General features: G+C 42.9%; 1 protein-coding gene across 1 annotated transcript in view; it reads left to right on the top strand.

Moving 5' to 3' along the window:
* DCP1A (decapping mRNA 1A) overlaps positions 1-17,348 on the top strand; it is a 1,118,752-nt gene that overhangs the window by 998,266 nt on the left and 103,138 nt on the right. The window contains exon 8 of the mRNA XM_044077482.1: positions 1,567-1,782. Within this exon, the coding sequence (XP_043933417.1) occupies positions 1,567-1,782 (216 nt within the window). The remainder of the gene's footprint in view (positions 1-1,566; positions 1,783-17,348) is intronic.

Genomic DNA, 17,348 nt, shown 5'->3' with positions numbered 1-17,348 from the left:
CGGGTACACATTGCAGTAGTAGAGAAACCAATAATTCTGCTATTTTATTTTCATAATAGCAGATATGGTAATTTAGGAACTAGTTCCTTAGTAACTAGTATTTGTTTAATTTAAAAATAAATATTTATCACTGTAATTTTTAAACTTTACTGCATAAAGAGAGGAGACCGCTTTTAGAATGAGATCAAAATTGGTAAAGACTGAATTTAATCCCTCATATTTCAAACCCAATGAATATTTTTAATTCCATCTACTGTGCATGTGTTGGAGAAGATGCTAAATATTTTGTGGTAGTCTTATTTTTTCCTTATTCAGGAGTGGTATGCAGCAGTAAAGCTGAAAAAAAGAGCCTAGGGTAGTTAAGTCTATTGAAGCAATGAAGAATTTTATCTTCCTTGGTACTGGATAAATATTTGGACATTACCAAAAATGTTTGGTTCTGAAAAATATACTGGATGGAAAGGAAACCTTAAGTATGAGAATAAAAACTTGGAAACTGAAATCAGAGTGTTCAATGTTTTCATGTTTTTCCTTGGGCTAAGTGGGTGCTACCATCAGATAAATGAAATGCTGAGGAAGGATATGCAGTCATTTGAATTTTGGTACTTTCCCCTGATGACATAATGGGTGACTGGGAGTGAGTTAATTTAACCTCCAGCTCTTTGAGAGTAAGCAAAATTGAAATAGTGAGTGAAGCATTACTGAACAAATGTGTGAGGCCCTTCTAAAATGTGCTGTCCCTCATCTCCCCCATCCTTTTCTCTGAAAAAGTTAACTGCTTTTCTGCCATGTGATAGCTGTTCTTTCCCAGTGTAGCCCATTCCTAGAGAATGGGAAATGTTAAGTAAACAATCTAGGATTGTGGTGCACCATTTTCATTTTTGCTTTTGTGTTGAAATTGTTTTTACTAAAATGTATTTATTGTCTTGAAAGTATGAGTATAGTTAATGTTAAAAAGTCATTTTGCATATTGTATTTTCTGTCTTATACAAGATTTAGTAATTTGTGGAAAATGGTCTCCTGTTACTGTCTTTTTCTCCGCATCTTTTTCTCTTTTGCTGTTCGCATTTGACTGTCATTTGCTTAGAGCCTCTCTCCATACACTGGATTTGCCAGGCCCCCAGAGGCCAGTGATGAAATCGAGGCACCTGGGGCAGCATTGTATTGCTGCTATGAAGTACTTATCCATGCCTTAACCTTCCTTCCCTTGCATGCCCTCAACATCCAGGGGCAGAAATGCAACATTATACCACATTCATGGCAGCTCAGCCAGTGCCCCTGCTGCCCTATGGACAGTGCCGCTGCACATCCCTACCCTTCTGTAGGGCTCAAACACACCACTTGTTCAAGTGCATACCCTTCGTCTGTGGTGAACATACCCATTCTCCCCTTGCCAGACCCTCTGGCACCAAGCCGCTAATTGAACCCAGGTTACCTGTGACACAGGGCTTTATCCCTCTGAGCATAATTGACTGTCTTCTGGGTTTTAGCAGATTTTTAAGAAGCATGAAGTCTCCATTGGTAAGTAAGGTATGGAATTATAATGCATCTTTTTTCCTCCCACAGCTCTTAACATCTCAAGCTGCTCCACGTACACCCTGTACAACTTCAGTACTCCTTTCTCCTAGTGTATTCCAGCAGTGTAGTGTGAAAACAGAATCAGAAGGCAAAGCCAGCTGCATTTCCCCTCTCTCTTTGGTTACACCAGAGCCCCATAGCACTCTACAGTCCATGGTTCTCAGTAAGCACCAGCTTCAGGAAACACTTTTGCATCTAATAAAGGTACATCTCTATTTAGTCTTCGTAATGTTCAGTTTATGTTAAGGGCATTAAAGAATTTAAGTAGATAAACTACTGTTTCTACATGTATCCAGTGGTTGTGTTTTGACTGATTGATATGGTGTCTCCATTTTATCCTCAGTAGGAGCATGGTATTTTCTGAAGTAGCTAATTTTGTTTTCATTTGAGCTACAGCAGTTTCAGCCAGTTTTGTTTTGAAAATGTTTCTGTCTATGTTGCGTGTGAAAAAAATGTTTAGCACATGCTGTTATACCTGGTAAAGCAGTAATTTTGTTAACTGTGTGCTGCAAAGGGTCAAAGGCCTGATTGCAATCCTTGTGTTATTTAATAGCCCAGATGTTGGAGGAGCTGATGAGGGGAGGAGGATGAGTAAGTGGCCTGACATTAGTTAATTGTTCTTGCGGCAAGGGAGGCAGTCCGACCCAGCTGACTGACTGGCTCCTAGTGAAGACATGAGTTGTTTCAGCATGCAGAGCAACAGGTCAAGATGACGATGCCCACCAAGCTGTGCATAGCACAACAGCTACCATTCAGTGAGTGCATGTGGGTGTATGCATGCCATCAACCTTGTATTGTAGGAGGTACACTGATGTCAGGCTGCTGTTAGGAATCCATGTGTAAGCCAAGGTGAGAAAATAATCCTCTTTTCCTGTGTTGGACCTGGTTAACCTCCTTTTCATTTCTGGTTTTCATTGTAGTACTGAATGAATGGGCAAAGCTGCTTGTTGGTCAACAGACTGGAGGGACAAAAAAAATGCGGTAATCATAACATTTTTATGTTCCAGCTGAGTGACACACACACACACACACACACACAAGACTAGGGAACACAGCATTGAAACCTTTGGTATTGCAGCTCTGTTGTACTGTACCTACCGTTGCATTATTTGAGCATTTTTAAATGCTAGCCCCATCTGTCTTTTTCTTCTGTGTTGAAAGAATTTCATGTCTGACGTCACTGAGTAGGTTCGGTCTGAGTTGTCTGAAAGAATTAGGCCTCTTTAGACATCATTATTCATATAAGCAATTGTTAGTTTAAGCCACTGTGCAGTACTGTTTTATCATTCATTGGTTCTGAGCATGTTAAAGAGCTGTCATTTTCCTGAATGAAAAATAAATTACAAGTAAAAAAGGCAAGATGCAAATTTTATTTCAAAATTATAGTGTTGTCTGAAGTACTAATTCCTATTTTTAGCTAGGCACCATCACACAGAGGGGGACGGAGCCATGTCCATGGCCCAGGCAACCCATGTTTGATTAGCAGAATGGGCACTCAAAGGGTCAGGCAGGAGGGAATGGGCTTGAGTGCTGATGCTTGCACATCTTTGTTGAGGAAGGGTGGCATAGCCTGCCACATTTGCACCACTTACAGATGGGTAGATGATCACCCACAGAAGAAGCTGAGCAAGCTCAGCGTGTTAATGACACATGTACGTAGCAGAGCTGGGGGTGATTCTGTATGGTAGTGCACATCTGTTCTCTAGCAAGGCAGCTGTTCCTAGTAGAAGGGAAGGGTAGGCTTCTCTGTAGGACATACAAGCTTGACACACTGCTTACCACCCTGACTGTACTTTCCAAAGGACTGAATGGATTAGTCAAGCTTCCCAGCCAAGAAAAATGAGCCATAAAGCTTTTGCCTATCTCCTTCCTCTTTGAAATGAATAGGCCAGTTGGGTACAAGTAGGGGAGTCCTTGGCAGGTGTCTTGCAGAGGTTAGGGAGGGTAAGTATTAGTTTGTATTTATGGGTCTCCATGGACTGCAGTGTCTTACAGAGAAATTAATTCAGGTAGAGAAGCTGTGAGGCAGTTATAAGGGACAACTGCAACCTCAGCTCAACTTTTTATACTGCAGAGTATTTTCTACTGCAAAGTGGTTCTTCTACAGCTAGACAGACAAACTTGAGAGACTTTTTTTTTTTCTTTTAAGCAGTATTTGGTCCAGCTCCTTATCAGGAAGACATTGGCAGGATGCTGCAGTGTGTGTTGATCCTCAGTGCCCCTCCCCTCCAAAAAAAAAAAAAAACATTTACTCTTGCATGAATATAAGTAATGATTATCTCAAGTACACAAAAAAATCGCTGCAGCAGTACTTAAAGTAGTGTGCAGATGCACCCTACAGAAAACGGATTGTGTTTTTGCAGTGGAACATGCACTTCCTCACTCTGTTCTCACTTCATGGCTATTACTCCTTAGAAGAAATAACAGAAACCTGGGGAAATTTTCTCCAATGCAGTGCGCGTGCTCTGTAAGAATTTATCTGTAAGCAATGACCCTTTAACGAACCATTTCCAACATTTAGCGAGAGTACAGGCATATAAAAAAGTATCAGTTATAGCCCTTCAGTCAAATTGAAGCCATCTGTACTGAGCTAGAAGCTACACCAAACCTTCTGACTGATAGATTCAGCTCCAACTTTACTCCTCACTCCCTTGGGGAAATATCAAATATAACTCCCCCTACTGTCACTAGGGGACAGGTCCTTAATGCTTTTTGCAAGACCAAGAACACTGCATCAGTGGACTTAGACAGTATTCCAGGATGTTTTTTAAATAGTATGAAACATGACCTCTCCCGGCCATTGGAATTGCTATTTAACTGTAGCCTGCAAACAGGCTTTGTGCCTCATGAATGGAGAAAAGCAACAGTCATCTCTCTGCACAAAAGTGGGCCAACTGACCCATAAGTCTCACTAGTCTTGTATGTAAAGCCATGGAAAGAATTATGGAGATGATCAATAGAGATAATAGTAAACCTTCAGACACTGGACCCAACCCAGTTTGGTTTAGTCAAGGGCAGATCATGCCTACTCATCCTGGTGGACTTCTTTGAGAAGGTCACCAAAGCAGTGGATGAGGTCAAAATAGTTCACACTGCCTACCTTGACCTGGCCAAGACATTTGACACAATACCCCACTCGAGCATTATTGACAAACACAAGAGGTTAGGTCGAAACCTATATGTCACCCGGTGGATAGCCAACTGGCTCACAGACAGGACATAGGAAGCTAGAATTCGGGAGTCCACCTCTACAAAGAGGCCAGTCACAAGTGGAGTCCCTCAGGGATCAGGCATTGGACTGCTCCTTTTTGGCATTTACTTCTCAGAAGTCAGGGCCAATGTCAGTGGTCTCTGGCCAACTAAATTTGTAAATGGTTACAAATTAGGAACTGTCATTGAATCTCACACTGACACAAATATTGTCCAGGAGGGGCTGACAGACAAACAACTGGTGTCAGACCCATGGACTAAAACTAAATAATACTATCCTTAGGGAAGTCATCCATCCCTGGTAACTATCATATTGACAACGCACCTCTTAGAATTGACCCAGTAGTCAGGGAATTAGGGACGCACACAGATAGTAATCTAGCGTTTGACCATCACATGTCTACAGTGGTGAGGAAAACATTGTATACTGCACAACTTGTACACAAAGGTATGGCATCTAAGTCCAAGGAAGTCATTGTTCCACTGTATTTGGCATTTATCAGACCTGTCATTGAGTACAGTGCCCTCTTTGGTATGTACCTAACCAGGCATATCCAACAATTGGAATGTCCTCAGAGGTTCCTCACCACAAGAATACAGGGTGGAATGTCCTCAGAGGTTCCTCACCACAAGAATACAGGGTGTAAGTAAAATGTCTTATGCAGACCACCTTCATGCCCTATCCCTGTATTCTGTCTCCTACAGGCTTTTGAGGGGAGAGTTATGCCTGGCATACATGGCATTGACAGATCCCATTCTTATGGACCTCCTACATATCCACAAAACAAACAGCATCAGAATTGCTCTATGTTCTTCGTGTTTCACTGTTGCAGTCAATACATTTGGGTTATCTTCTTTGCAGTAGCCCTCAGTCGGCCTGATTAACAAAGTCTTGGGTCCTGCGTCGGTTGCTGTCCCTTCTTCCATGATGTCAGGTCATCAGGGGTATAAAACATGCAGCCGATGCCATTAAATCAGTCTTTTTTGCCATGCGGTGCTCAAGGCAGAAGCAGTTCGCAAGTGCCGGTCGGCAGACTCCTGAAATTTTCGTTTGTGAGTTTCAGAACCGAAGTCTTCGACTAAAGCTAAGTACCCCGATGGGGAAGCTTTTTCTTGCTCCTTACCGATGTCAGTAAGTTAATAATTGCATTACTTGTGGAAAGCAAATACCTTACAAAGATTTTCTTTCGTACTATATTCCTTGCCTAGACCCTGACTACAACGTGCCTTGCTGTCGGTTTTGTGCTTTTATTTAAACAGCGCACTGTCGTCTGTATATTTTCACTTCTAAATATTTCGGTTCTCTGTTTAATTATCCAGAAATGTCGGTTAGCCTTCCGACTACCGGGATTCCGAAAAACTACAGATAGGCCGCCGAGGTCCAAAGCTGCTGACGACTGTTCTCCTAAGCCAGTCATCAGTTCGCCGGTACTCAGTGAGGCGCTTTCGCAGCCCCTGATACCCGCTACTTCTGAGTCGCAGGCCTCTACTGAGACCCATTCGGAGTCCAGGATGTCGCAAGATGCTTCAACTGTGGAACCTGCGGATGTCTCTACCTTGGATGGGTCCGGAGCCACTGTGCAGGCACTGGCTTCTGAGGGTGTATTCAGGCCTACGGACTTGCATATTAAACTGACACCTCCTTCATTTAGGCCAAAACCTCGAACCATGCCTAAGAAACTGATGCCCAGCCTGCATGCTCAGGCCTCTGTCTAAAAAACAAATGAGAATGGCTGAAGATCTTATAACTCTAATCAGGGGAAGCCAACCTCCCCCTCCTAAGAGACCTAGGGCTGCAGTTGTTTATGAATCTTCTGACAGGATTCTGATTTTTTTGATTCTTCTGATGATCTTGATTTGCCCTTATCTACTTATGAGGATTCTGATGCAGAGGACTCTGTTCCCTCTGCTTTCCCTCCCGAGGATTTTTGTTTTGGTGAAACCTTACATATACTCTAAGGGAGCATTTCCACTGGGAAAGCCAGGATTTTTCCGATTTTAAAAAGAGGCTTAGAGATTTCTTGCTCCTGCCTCAGCATAGGCCTTTATCTATACCTCCTGTACTAGACATTGTTGATCCCTTTTCAGAGTCTATTTTGGCCTCTGATTCTTTGCCTCCTGCTCCCAGAAAACCTGACGGATATTACAGGGTTCCTGATTTTCACAAGTTCCTTTTTAAAAATCCTATTGCGGATCCAGAGACTGTTTCACAGGGACCCAAGGGCATTAAGGCTTCTACTGCTAAAAATCCTACCCCCTCTGATAGTGACTCCAGGACGCTGGATAGATGGTTTAAGAAAGTTTACACTTCTGCAGCCTTGGCCATTAGGGCTTTAAACTGCCAGTTTCATATGTTAAAATTTGAACAGCATGTCATTGGATTGCTTAAACAGAAAATGATTTTAATGCCTGACTGTGCTGAAAATAAAGAATTACAGGATTTAATGCATTTTGCTGTACAGGTTGGAAAACATACTTTGCAGTGTGGATTTGATTCATTAGAGGCCTCTTGCAGGGCTGCTGTTACTGGGTCTGTACTCCGAAGGCATGCTTGGCTTAAGGAGCAATCTTTTCCAGATCATGTTAAAGCTAAATTGTTGGATGCTCCCTTAAATCAGGACCACCTGTTTGGCAGCAAGGCTGAGGAAGTTCTTAAGATGGAAGATAACGCTAAATCTATGCAAACTGTTAGATTTCTTGCAAGTTCAGCCTCCTAGATTTAGTAGGCACTGGCCCTCTAAAATTGGTCCTTTCCAGCCCCTTCCATGTCTTCTCAAGCCAATCCCAGGCACAGCAGAAACCCTAGGTTTCAGTCCCAAGGGACACACAAGACTAGGCAGTGGGGGGTTTCCGCACCCAAACCTGGGAGCAGCAAGACTCCCCCCATGGAAAACCGTCTCAATGACTTGCTTTTAAGACTTCCAAGCACTTCCCAACTGAATGCTCCTTTAGGCAGAAAGATTGGTCTGCAGGCCAAAAACTGGGAACTCATTACCCAGGACAAATGGGCTCTAAATATAGTGTCCCAAGGATACAGATTTCATTTCGGTTGCTGTCCCTTCTTCCATGATGTCAGGTAGTCAGGGGTATAAATCATGCAGCCGACACCATTACATCAGTTTTTCTTGCACCAGATGTCAGCTGCCCCCCTACTGGGAAGCAATTAAATCTATAAATACAAGGATTTACCTCCAAAAGCAAATACACCAAAAAGCTTTTAGAGCATAGTAAGTGAGAGTAGAGGTATAGACTAAGGAAGAAAAGGGGGCTGGAGGGAGGGCAACCAGAACTACAACAGTGAATACACTCCAACATCTACCTTTATGGCAAGTGTACACAACTGTACTTATGGTTTGATATGATAAGGAACAGATCTTATTTGCAGCGTCAGTGGCTTGAAGGTAATGATTGATGGAACATGTTCAAGGATCTTAATTTCCAAGATGCAGACATCTAGAAGCATGCACTGCTTTGGGCTGCTATATATATATATATATATATATATATCACACACACACACACGATTTGTCTGCACAAGTTATCATTTCCAGTGAACTTAGAAGTGTTTTCCCAGCAGAGATGCACTTCACTGGAGCTCAGTTTGCGATTTTTTTCCCACTTTCATTAATGTGTGAAAGGAAATCTGTCACAGGGTACCAGAATAAAGGGAATGAATGCGTGGACACTGTTGAACTGGACAAATATGAGTGGGAGCCTAAGCAAGGGAAGGTGAGGGAGTTGTTTATATATGCACAGAGAAATGTGATGGAAAGAAAGGTCGCTTGGCCACTTGAGTGGACATATCTTACTTTCAAATATTGGTTATGGTGGTTAAGTGCATTGTACTATAGTGAAGGGGGGCTGCTTAAGTGTTTAAATGCTTTTGACCATTTACTTGTTATTGCAAATGCAGCTTACAAAGAAATTAGGTGATGTAGTAAAGAGACCCAGTATTGGAAAAGGGGCACATTAAAGTCAGTATGTTCGTTTGGGGCTGGAACTGATAATTTACTTTGATCTGTCCTATATGCAGTGTCAACAGTTATGCCCTTAATTAGAAGGGAGTTCTGTAAATGGTGTTGAATTTAAGACTTCATAAAGGGCTGTTGAATTAAGACTTCATAAAGGGCTGCAATTTAGGCCGAGCCTAACACTGATATTATTTTGCACCTGATTATCTTCTGATCCATAATCGTCCAACATCAGAGTATAAGTGTCTTCGTCTGACACCATTTTTTCAGTTCTTTCTTGCCATCAGAGCCTAATAAAGATCAGATGTTCTTCGTCTTCCCTTGCTGCAGTCGGGGATTATCATACATTGTGTATACCTTGTTTAGGGCCTGAACGGCGCGGCGTTGTTGGCATCTTGTGCTACCGTTGCTGGCGCACTATTAGGAGAGGCTTGGTTATTCTTGGGTTAGTGCTTGGAGCGTTGCAATTATAATATGCCGTCGCATGCTCCGGAACCGTTCGTAGAAGCATAAGGACAAACAGTGAAGGGGTGGGGGAGGAACCAGGGTCCCGGACGTGAGATGCCCAGATCAGGGTGGGTTTTGCCAGGAGCCAAGAGAGTCTCAGAGCCCATGGCCTTTACCCTGATTCCTCATCTGTTATCTCGAAGGACGGTCATCTCATCTGCTCAATGTCAAGCTTCAATCTTCATCTCTCAGCTTGTATTCTGTGTTTGAGCCTGACGGTAGGTCTCAGCTTCTCAACAAAGTTTTAAATGTATGTATGGAAGCTAGAAGGCCTAGTACTAGAGACTATGCAGATGGAAAAAAGATTTTTTTTTTTTTACATTATTAAAGAAGGATTTGGAGATTTCAGAGCTAATTTAGTGTGGCTCTTCAATATCTTACTGAATTATTGGACAAGGTTTGTCCTTCTCTTCCATAAAAGCCATGCTTTCAGCATGCTCAGCTCACTATGATTGTGACCCACCTTTGTTTGTTCCTTTGTTTCATTAGTTTCTTAGAAAGATTTTAGGCAGTCTCAGCAGTTACTTGTTTCTTTGCTTTGAGTTCACAGGGCAAGCCTGTGTCAAAACAAACTATTTCTAGGTGGATTAGCTTTTTTGCATTGCATTTTTATTTTTTATCATGGCAAAAGGGTTTCCAGCTGGGATTAGGCCTCATCATTAGAGGGCTACTGCCCACTCAGCAAACTTATTTCTCCAAAGGGGGGGATATTCTGGAAGCACTATGATACTTGTGCATAGTGCATACTTTCATTCTTCTAGGCCTCATTATCCTATATATAACTCTAGAGCTGGTTTGCCTGTTTGCAGCTGTTTTGCATACAAGGCATGTTGTAGTTGCTATAATTTTGGCCAGCCTCCTTTACCTCTTGCTTGAGTTCTGGAAGGCGAAGAACATAGTACAGTTTTGTACCTACCATAAATGTAGATGTTTAGGATTCCTCCCTGCAGTCATCTCCCTCCCTCCTTCCCTCCTGTTCAGGGTGGTTGTGGTGGTGGTGTTGTAGGTGAGTTATATTTTATATATCTTACTGTATATATTGTACATGTTTATTGGTACGGAAGGTTGTTTTTTTTTGGGACTTTTGGTCTTCTGACTCTTGGGGCAAGAAATTTCTTCTACTGGTATGCCAACCAGGTGAACAGATGCACAGCACACACACACACACACACACACACACACACACACACACACACACACACACACACCTCCTTGCCCCAGCCATTTAAGGCCCATTTCTGTGCCCCTGCCACTACCCTCCTTCAGCGTAATTTAATAAAACAAATATATATATATATATATATATATATATATATATATATATATATATATATATATCTTTCTTTAAAATTGTAGCAAACTGTTTGCTACAGTTTCAACTCTGCCTGCATGGAGCACTATGGCATTCGTATTGTAGTGAAAAAAAAATCTGTAGCAAGCAGTTTCTACAGTTTAGAGCATACACGGAGCCCTACAGTACTCATGTTTGACTGCATATGCCATACTGGATTTTAAAAGCTGGTATTGCATTAGAGATCAGGATCAGCTTATCATGCCCCCAACAAGTTGCATCCAAGGCAATTGTTCCTCTCCCCTCACCCTAGCTACAGTGATCAGGGCTACCGGGGCCCCGAACCCCAGTGTCCGAGCAGATAGCGACCATGACTAAACCCGGTCTACCCCAACCTATTCCCTTCCTCCACCCCTGTTTCTGGACAGATGGCTAGACATATTAACCAGGACCAGTGGGTTATTCAGATGATAAGATCGTGATACAAACTACAGTTTGCTTCTCGCAAGACATGCAGGCATCCCTTTAGTTCCAAAAGTTCATATCAGAGGTTTGGTTACAAATCAACCTCTTACTTAGCCTGGGCTCCATAGAATCATATCCCAAGGAAGAGCAGTGATACAGGGTACTATTGAAGGCTTTTCCTAGTGCCACAAAAAGACTGAAGATGGAGGCCTGTTCTAGACTTATGGCTAAACAGGTTCATCTGGGTCCCCATATTCAAGATTTTAACTCTTGAAAAACCTCTACCTATGCTTTTTCCTTGGCTTATATGTTCACCCTAGGTCTAAAGAATGCTTACCTTGAGCACAAAAACTTTTAGCACAACAACTTAGGTAACAGAAAGTAGAAAGAGTAGTTGCCAAACTTAGGCAGCCTATAACAAGAAAAATAACCAAAGATTGTGTAGAGGCATAAAGCAGAGAAATGTGGAAATCAAAGAAGAGAATAAATTAAAATATTTAAGAAAGGCTTGTTTGTGTCAAGGTTAGAGATACATGAAGTTAACAATCAACAGTTAAGATAGAGATGAGGGAAAAAGTAGAGATGTATAATTAGTCTGCATGAATGTCTGCAGGAATAGATGGTATTCCTGTGAAAGTTTGAAACTGAGGAGGAAAGAGTGATAAAAATCTGGAAGGTTTTGTTTAACAGTGTCTTAAAATACTATAAGAAAATTGTGGTGGTTGTGAAACTTTAAAATGGTAAAGACCCATCAGACCTAGCTTCGTTTAGGCCAATTTCCATTTTAAACCATGATTCTAAAGTGTTAGTTTATGACAGTGTTAGTTTATAAAAGAATGGCAGAGGTGTTGCCAAAATTGATAGATATGGATCAGTGTGGTTTTATGGAGGGGAAGCAAAATTTAACAGTAATAGAACAATGATGATCCAGAGGGAAGCAGAATGTAAGAAAATACCGCTGCTGTTGGGTTTTGATACAGAGAAAGCATTCAACAGAGTAAGCTGTGATTTCATAAGTAGGGCAGTGAAGGCATTTGCATTACCTTATACAATAATAAGGTGTTAATTAGGAGTATATCTGAGGTAACAATTTAAGTGGGAGGGTGTCTTATAAGTTGTCTGAATGGAGGAACCAGGCAGGGGTGTCCTCTTTCCCCTTTATTTGGGTTATACTTGGAGCTGTTTGACAAAGGAAATGAAGGACTGTTAAATTCAAGGATATAATTGGTATGGTTATCAAGAAAGGCTGGCTTTGTTTGCCGACAATATTTTGTATCTGATAAGACCAGAAAAGGACTTCAGTGATATAAAATTAATGAAGATAAAAATTCATGATATAAAATTAATGAAGATAAAACAAAAGCTATAGCTGTAAACCTTGTTCCCCCATGTGAATTGGCTCAGCAATACCCATATTTATGAGGATATAATAAAATTAAGTATTTAGGAGTACAAATTAAAAATGATTGTTATGGGAGCCAATGATATGTGGGAAAAAGACTAAACAAAGCAGATTACAAAAACTGAGGAACTGGAAGCTCTTGTTTATGGACATAGATGGCTAGATGTAAGGAATGAAAATGTTTTAGTCCCTTCAGTTTTATACACAGGTCAGGCATATTTTTATTAACCAGAGAATAGGTTGTGGATAGCAATTAATAAGAAGTGAAGGAATTTATGTGGGAGGGGAAGAGAGCAAGGGTCAAGTGAGGTAAGTTGATCCTTCCATATGTTCTGGGAGTATAATGATTCCCTACAGAGCACTCTGTCAGAAAAATCGGGTGAACAAATGGGTATAACTAAGGAAATGACTGATGTTCTTCATGTTTCACTATTGGAGTCCTAACTTGTGAAATTTCCTGCCATGAAAAGCCTTGGGCCAGCCTGACTACCAGAGAAAAATCCCCCTCCTCCTTAGGCTGGCGGACATCCTAACTGATGTCTGTGCACTTGGGAATATAGGGAACTAGCCGACGTAATATCAGTCTTTTCTTGCCGTCAGAGCCCGAAGCAGTGTTTCAGTGCATCAGTTGGTCCACACCAGGGAGAAGTCGTCAGAGAGATAAGTACCCTTTTGGGGAACTCTTTTCTCTTGCTTTGACTCGTGTCTGGTAAGATAAACAGTTGTCTCAGATGTGATAAGCAGAACCCACGCACAAATTTCTGTTCACTTTGTGTCACCTGTTTAGGCGTGGATCACAGCATCTCTAGTTGCCTTTTTTGTGCCTGTTTTAATTCTAGGACAATTTTGTGCCTGTTTTAATTCTAGGACAATCAGACATAGGGCCAAGATCTTGGCTCTTTTCATTGGTCATGAATCTACTCTTCAGCATCCGATGGTGTCCACCAGTCATTTAGAGATTGAGCAGCCTTAGGCGTAAGAGGGGAAAAAGACAAGCGACCCAATCTTAGGGCCTCCGATGACCACTATTCTCTGTTTCTCCTTCAAGGCTTGTGATGGTTGAAGAAGGCAAGGCACTTTTGCAGCTCCCTTCTGTTTCTGAGGTGGCACAAGCCTCTGTTGAGACCTGTTCAGAGTCCGACATACAGTCTGGTCCCTCAAGTTCTGCACAGGCCCTTGCTTTTCAGCTCCTGGGTCAAGCCCAGGGCCAGTCAGTAGGACTCGGCTTCTGATGATTACACTTTAACCAGTAATGCTCCTTTGCAGCTGCAGCCTACACTGGCTTCTCATTCCTCCAGAGAGACAGGTGTCAGGATTTCAGATGTCCCTAGGCCCAAGACCAAAGCAACTATTAAGAGGGGTGCTTCTGCATGGCCTTTGCCTAGGTCTACCCGGCTCCCTTTCTCAGGGATATCAGCAGGACTTGGTTAGGTTAGTTGAACACTTGATCTCCATAGTCAGATCTAGACAACCCCCCCCCCCTCCCGGATTCTTCCCCAGGAAAAAAGGAAAAGGGATTCTACTTTTGAAGTTTTTTCAGATCCTTTCAGTCAAAATCCTCAAATTCAAGAGGGGTCTGTTTCTGCAGGACCCTCCCTCACTTCTTTGGAGGAATTAGATTTTGAGAAGAACCTGGCCTCTACTTCCACCCCCCCCCCATAGGATATTACCTTTGGAGAGAGACTCCATGTTGCGAGAGAACATTTCCATTGGGAAGCATAGGAATACCCTCGGTCTAAAAAGAGAATTAGGGAGTTCTTGGATTTGCCAGAATGCGAGCCTCTTGCTATTCCCCCTGTTTTAGAGGTGGTTGAGGATGTCGTCTTGGATTCTTCTTGAATCCTGACTCTTCCCCCAGCCCCTTAAACAGTAAAGGTTTTACAGGGTACAGGACTCCCATAAATACCTTTTCAAAAGTCCTTCTGCTGAGCCAGAGGTGGTCACCCCAGGACCCAAAGGGGCTAGAGGCAGTTCCTCTAAAAATCCTTTACTTATGGATAAAGAGAGCAGGGCTCTTTTTAGATTGGGGGGGGGAGTGTATACCTCACCCACCCTCTCAACTGCCGGTTTCACTTGATTAAACATCAGCAAGCCATCCTGGATTAGCTGAAACAAAAGGTCTTTTCCCTTAAGGATAAAAACCTTTCTAAGGAACTTTTGGATCTTTGCCACAACAGTTCACAGATAGCTAGGCATTTCTTACTGTGACTACAATGCTTTGGAGGCCTGTAGCCAGGAAGTAGCCACTGGTACTCTTATTAAAAGGCATGCATGGCTTAGGGAGCAATCTCTTCCCATGTTAAATCTAACTTTCTTGATGCTCCCCTAGACAATGACTTCCCGTTTGGGTCTAAAGTTGAGGCTATTCTTAAAAAGATGGAAGACAAAGCCAAGTCTATGCAGACTGAAAGACTTCCTTCAAGTTAAGCCACCAAAGTTTAATAGGAACTTTCCCACTAAACACCGTTCCTTTCCCTGCCAATCTAGAAGCAGGCAGAGGAAACTCTAGTGGAAAAGGATACAAAGGCAGTGGCAGTAACTACAAAGACCCAGGCAGTGGACCTCAAACTTCCAGGCAAGAGAGCTGTAGGCCACAGCAATGACTCACCTGACCTGCCCCCCCCCCCAACTAGGAGGAAGGCTGTCCCTTTTCAAATAAAATTGGTTCTTCACTTCATACAAGTGGGTTTTAAGCATTATTTCAAATGGTTACAAACTCAGTTTCAAAGAACCTTTAAAATACTCAGGCTACCTGGATATTCCTTGAGATCAAAAAAATAGGGGCTCTCTCTGTAATCCAGATTTTCTGCTCTTGGGGATCAGTGGAACTAGTTCCAAAACATCAGAAGGGAAAAGGGTTCTACTCCAGGCTGTTTCTGGTTCCCAGAAAAGAAGGCTGTTTGCATCCTGTCTTAGACCTATCCACCCTCAATCAGTTCCTCCTGGCTCCAAAATTCAAAATGTCGACTCTTCAAAACCTCTTGCTCATGTTGGGCCCCACAGGCCTTTTTGGTTACAGTGGATGTAAAAGATGCCTACCTGCACATTCCCATACATGAATCACACAGAAGCTTTCTTCACTTCAGAGCAGGTAGCATTCACTTTCAATTTTCAACACTGCCCTTTAGCTTGTCCTACTGCTCCCAGCGTTTTCAACAAATAGTTAGCCCTTGTAATTGCCTTTTGCAGGGCCAGAGGATTTCAAATCTACCCTTTCCTGGACGATTGCCTACTACAGGCCATAAATCTATCAAAACATCTCAAGGATCTGAGATTTACCCAAAACCTCATATCCTCCCTGGGCTTCACCATAAGTCTGCAAAAATCCGACATTGTTCAGTCCACCAGGATTGTTTTCCTGGGGACTCTCCTGGACTCTTCTCTTCAAAAAGCCTTCCTTCCCCCAGACAAGGTTTCCTTTTTGACCCACTGCTTCAAAAGACTTCTGCAGAAATAATGCATCTCAGCCAGAGAGTTCCTCTTGAGTGCTGGGCTACATGGCATCTTGTATCCTTATGGTTCCCCTGGCCAGGCTGCACATGAGGAAACTCCAGTCGCACCTCAAAAATGTATGGTGCCAGCACTTTATCCTTGACAGTCGAGATACAGCTGATTCCTTGCCTCAAGGAGGAGTTTGCAATGGTGGGCACAGGCTTGTGCACAAAATCAGGGGCAAACTGTCACCACAGATGCTTCAGAGACAGCCTGGGGGCTCACTTCCAACACTTAAATCCCAAGGGAAGTGGGAGATTCAGTTCAAGGGCAGGCATATAAACTGGGAAGAGCTTATGGCAGTGCAGACAGGCCTGATAGCTTTCAAGGAAAAATGGGGATCCAGGGGGTCCTCCTAGTGAAGACAGCACCACAGTTGTGTTGCATAAATAAGTGGGGGACACCCACTCTTACCCTCTGTCATCAAGCAATGCAAGTTTGGGATACTGCTCACTCTGCAGTTGCTCCTCCTGGCACAATATCTTCCAGGTGCTCAAAGTACTCTAGCAGATTACCTCAGCAGGGACTTGATGGACCCCCACACATGGCATCTGCATCAGAAAATATTTCTTCGCATGGTCCAGAAATGGGGAGTCCCACAGGTAGACCTTTTCGCCACCAAGAAAAATGCTTAACTGAAAAAATTCTGTTCTAGGAACAATCAATCAGCCTGGAGGACAGATGCTTTCTCCTTTCTTTGGACTTTCCTCTTCATTTATGCATTCCCTCCCCTACCTCTACTTCCTTGAGTGCTTCTAAAGATGAGGGAAGAGGGCCCAAGGGCAGTATTTATAGCCCCCAACTGGCCCATGCAAACTGGTATCCTCTGCTTCTCGAACTAACCAATGAGAATCCATGACTGTTGCCTCAGAGTCGACCTGACTTAGGTTAAGGGATGAATTGTGCACCCCAGCCTGCAGACGTGCTCAGCCTTTCAGCTTGGATAGTTTCACAGCTTCCAGGACCAAGCCTGCCCTAAGCAAACAGGTTCAGGATATTCTTAAGGAGGCTATAAGGCCACATACTGGGAAATCATACACAGCTAAGTGGAAAAGATTTTCCATCTGGTGCCGACAACAGCACCACAGTCCCGATTCAGCCCATATTTCTGTCATTCTAGATTACCTGGCTAGTCTGGTTGATAAAGGCCTTTCGTACTCCTCCATTAAAATTCATGCCTCTGCCATTTTGGCCCATATACCTGCTCTTCCTTTTGTCTTTTCCCCTCCCCTGTTAAGGCAATTTCTTAGGGGAATCATTCACATCAGACCTCCCAGGGGGCAACTTACCCCTCCATAGGATCTTAACTTTGTTCTGAAAAAACTGCCTCTGCCTCCTTTCCAACTTGCAGCTTCTGCTCATCTGAACTTTCTAACTTGAAAAACTGCTGTTCTGCTGGCTATCACCTTAGCTAGGAGAGTGTCTGAGCTGC

This window comes from Protopterus annectens, chromosome 7.part0, assembly GCF_019279795.1.
Source record: "Protopterus annectens isolate FY-2018-M chromosome 7.part0, PAN1.0, whole genome shotgun sequence".
Taxonomy (NCBI): domain Eukaryota; kingdom Metazoa; phylum Chordata; order Ceratodontiformes; family Protopteridae; genus Protopterus; species Protopterus annectens.
This window is presented reverse-complemented; position numbering and strand designations above follow the sequence as displayed.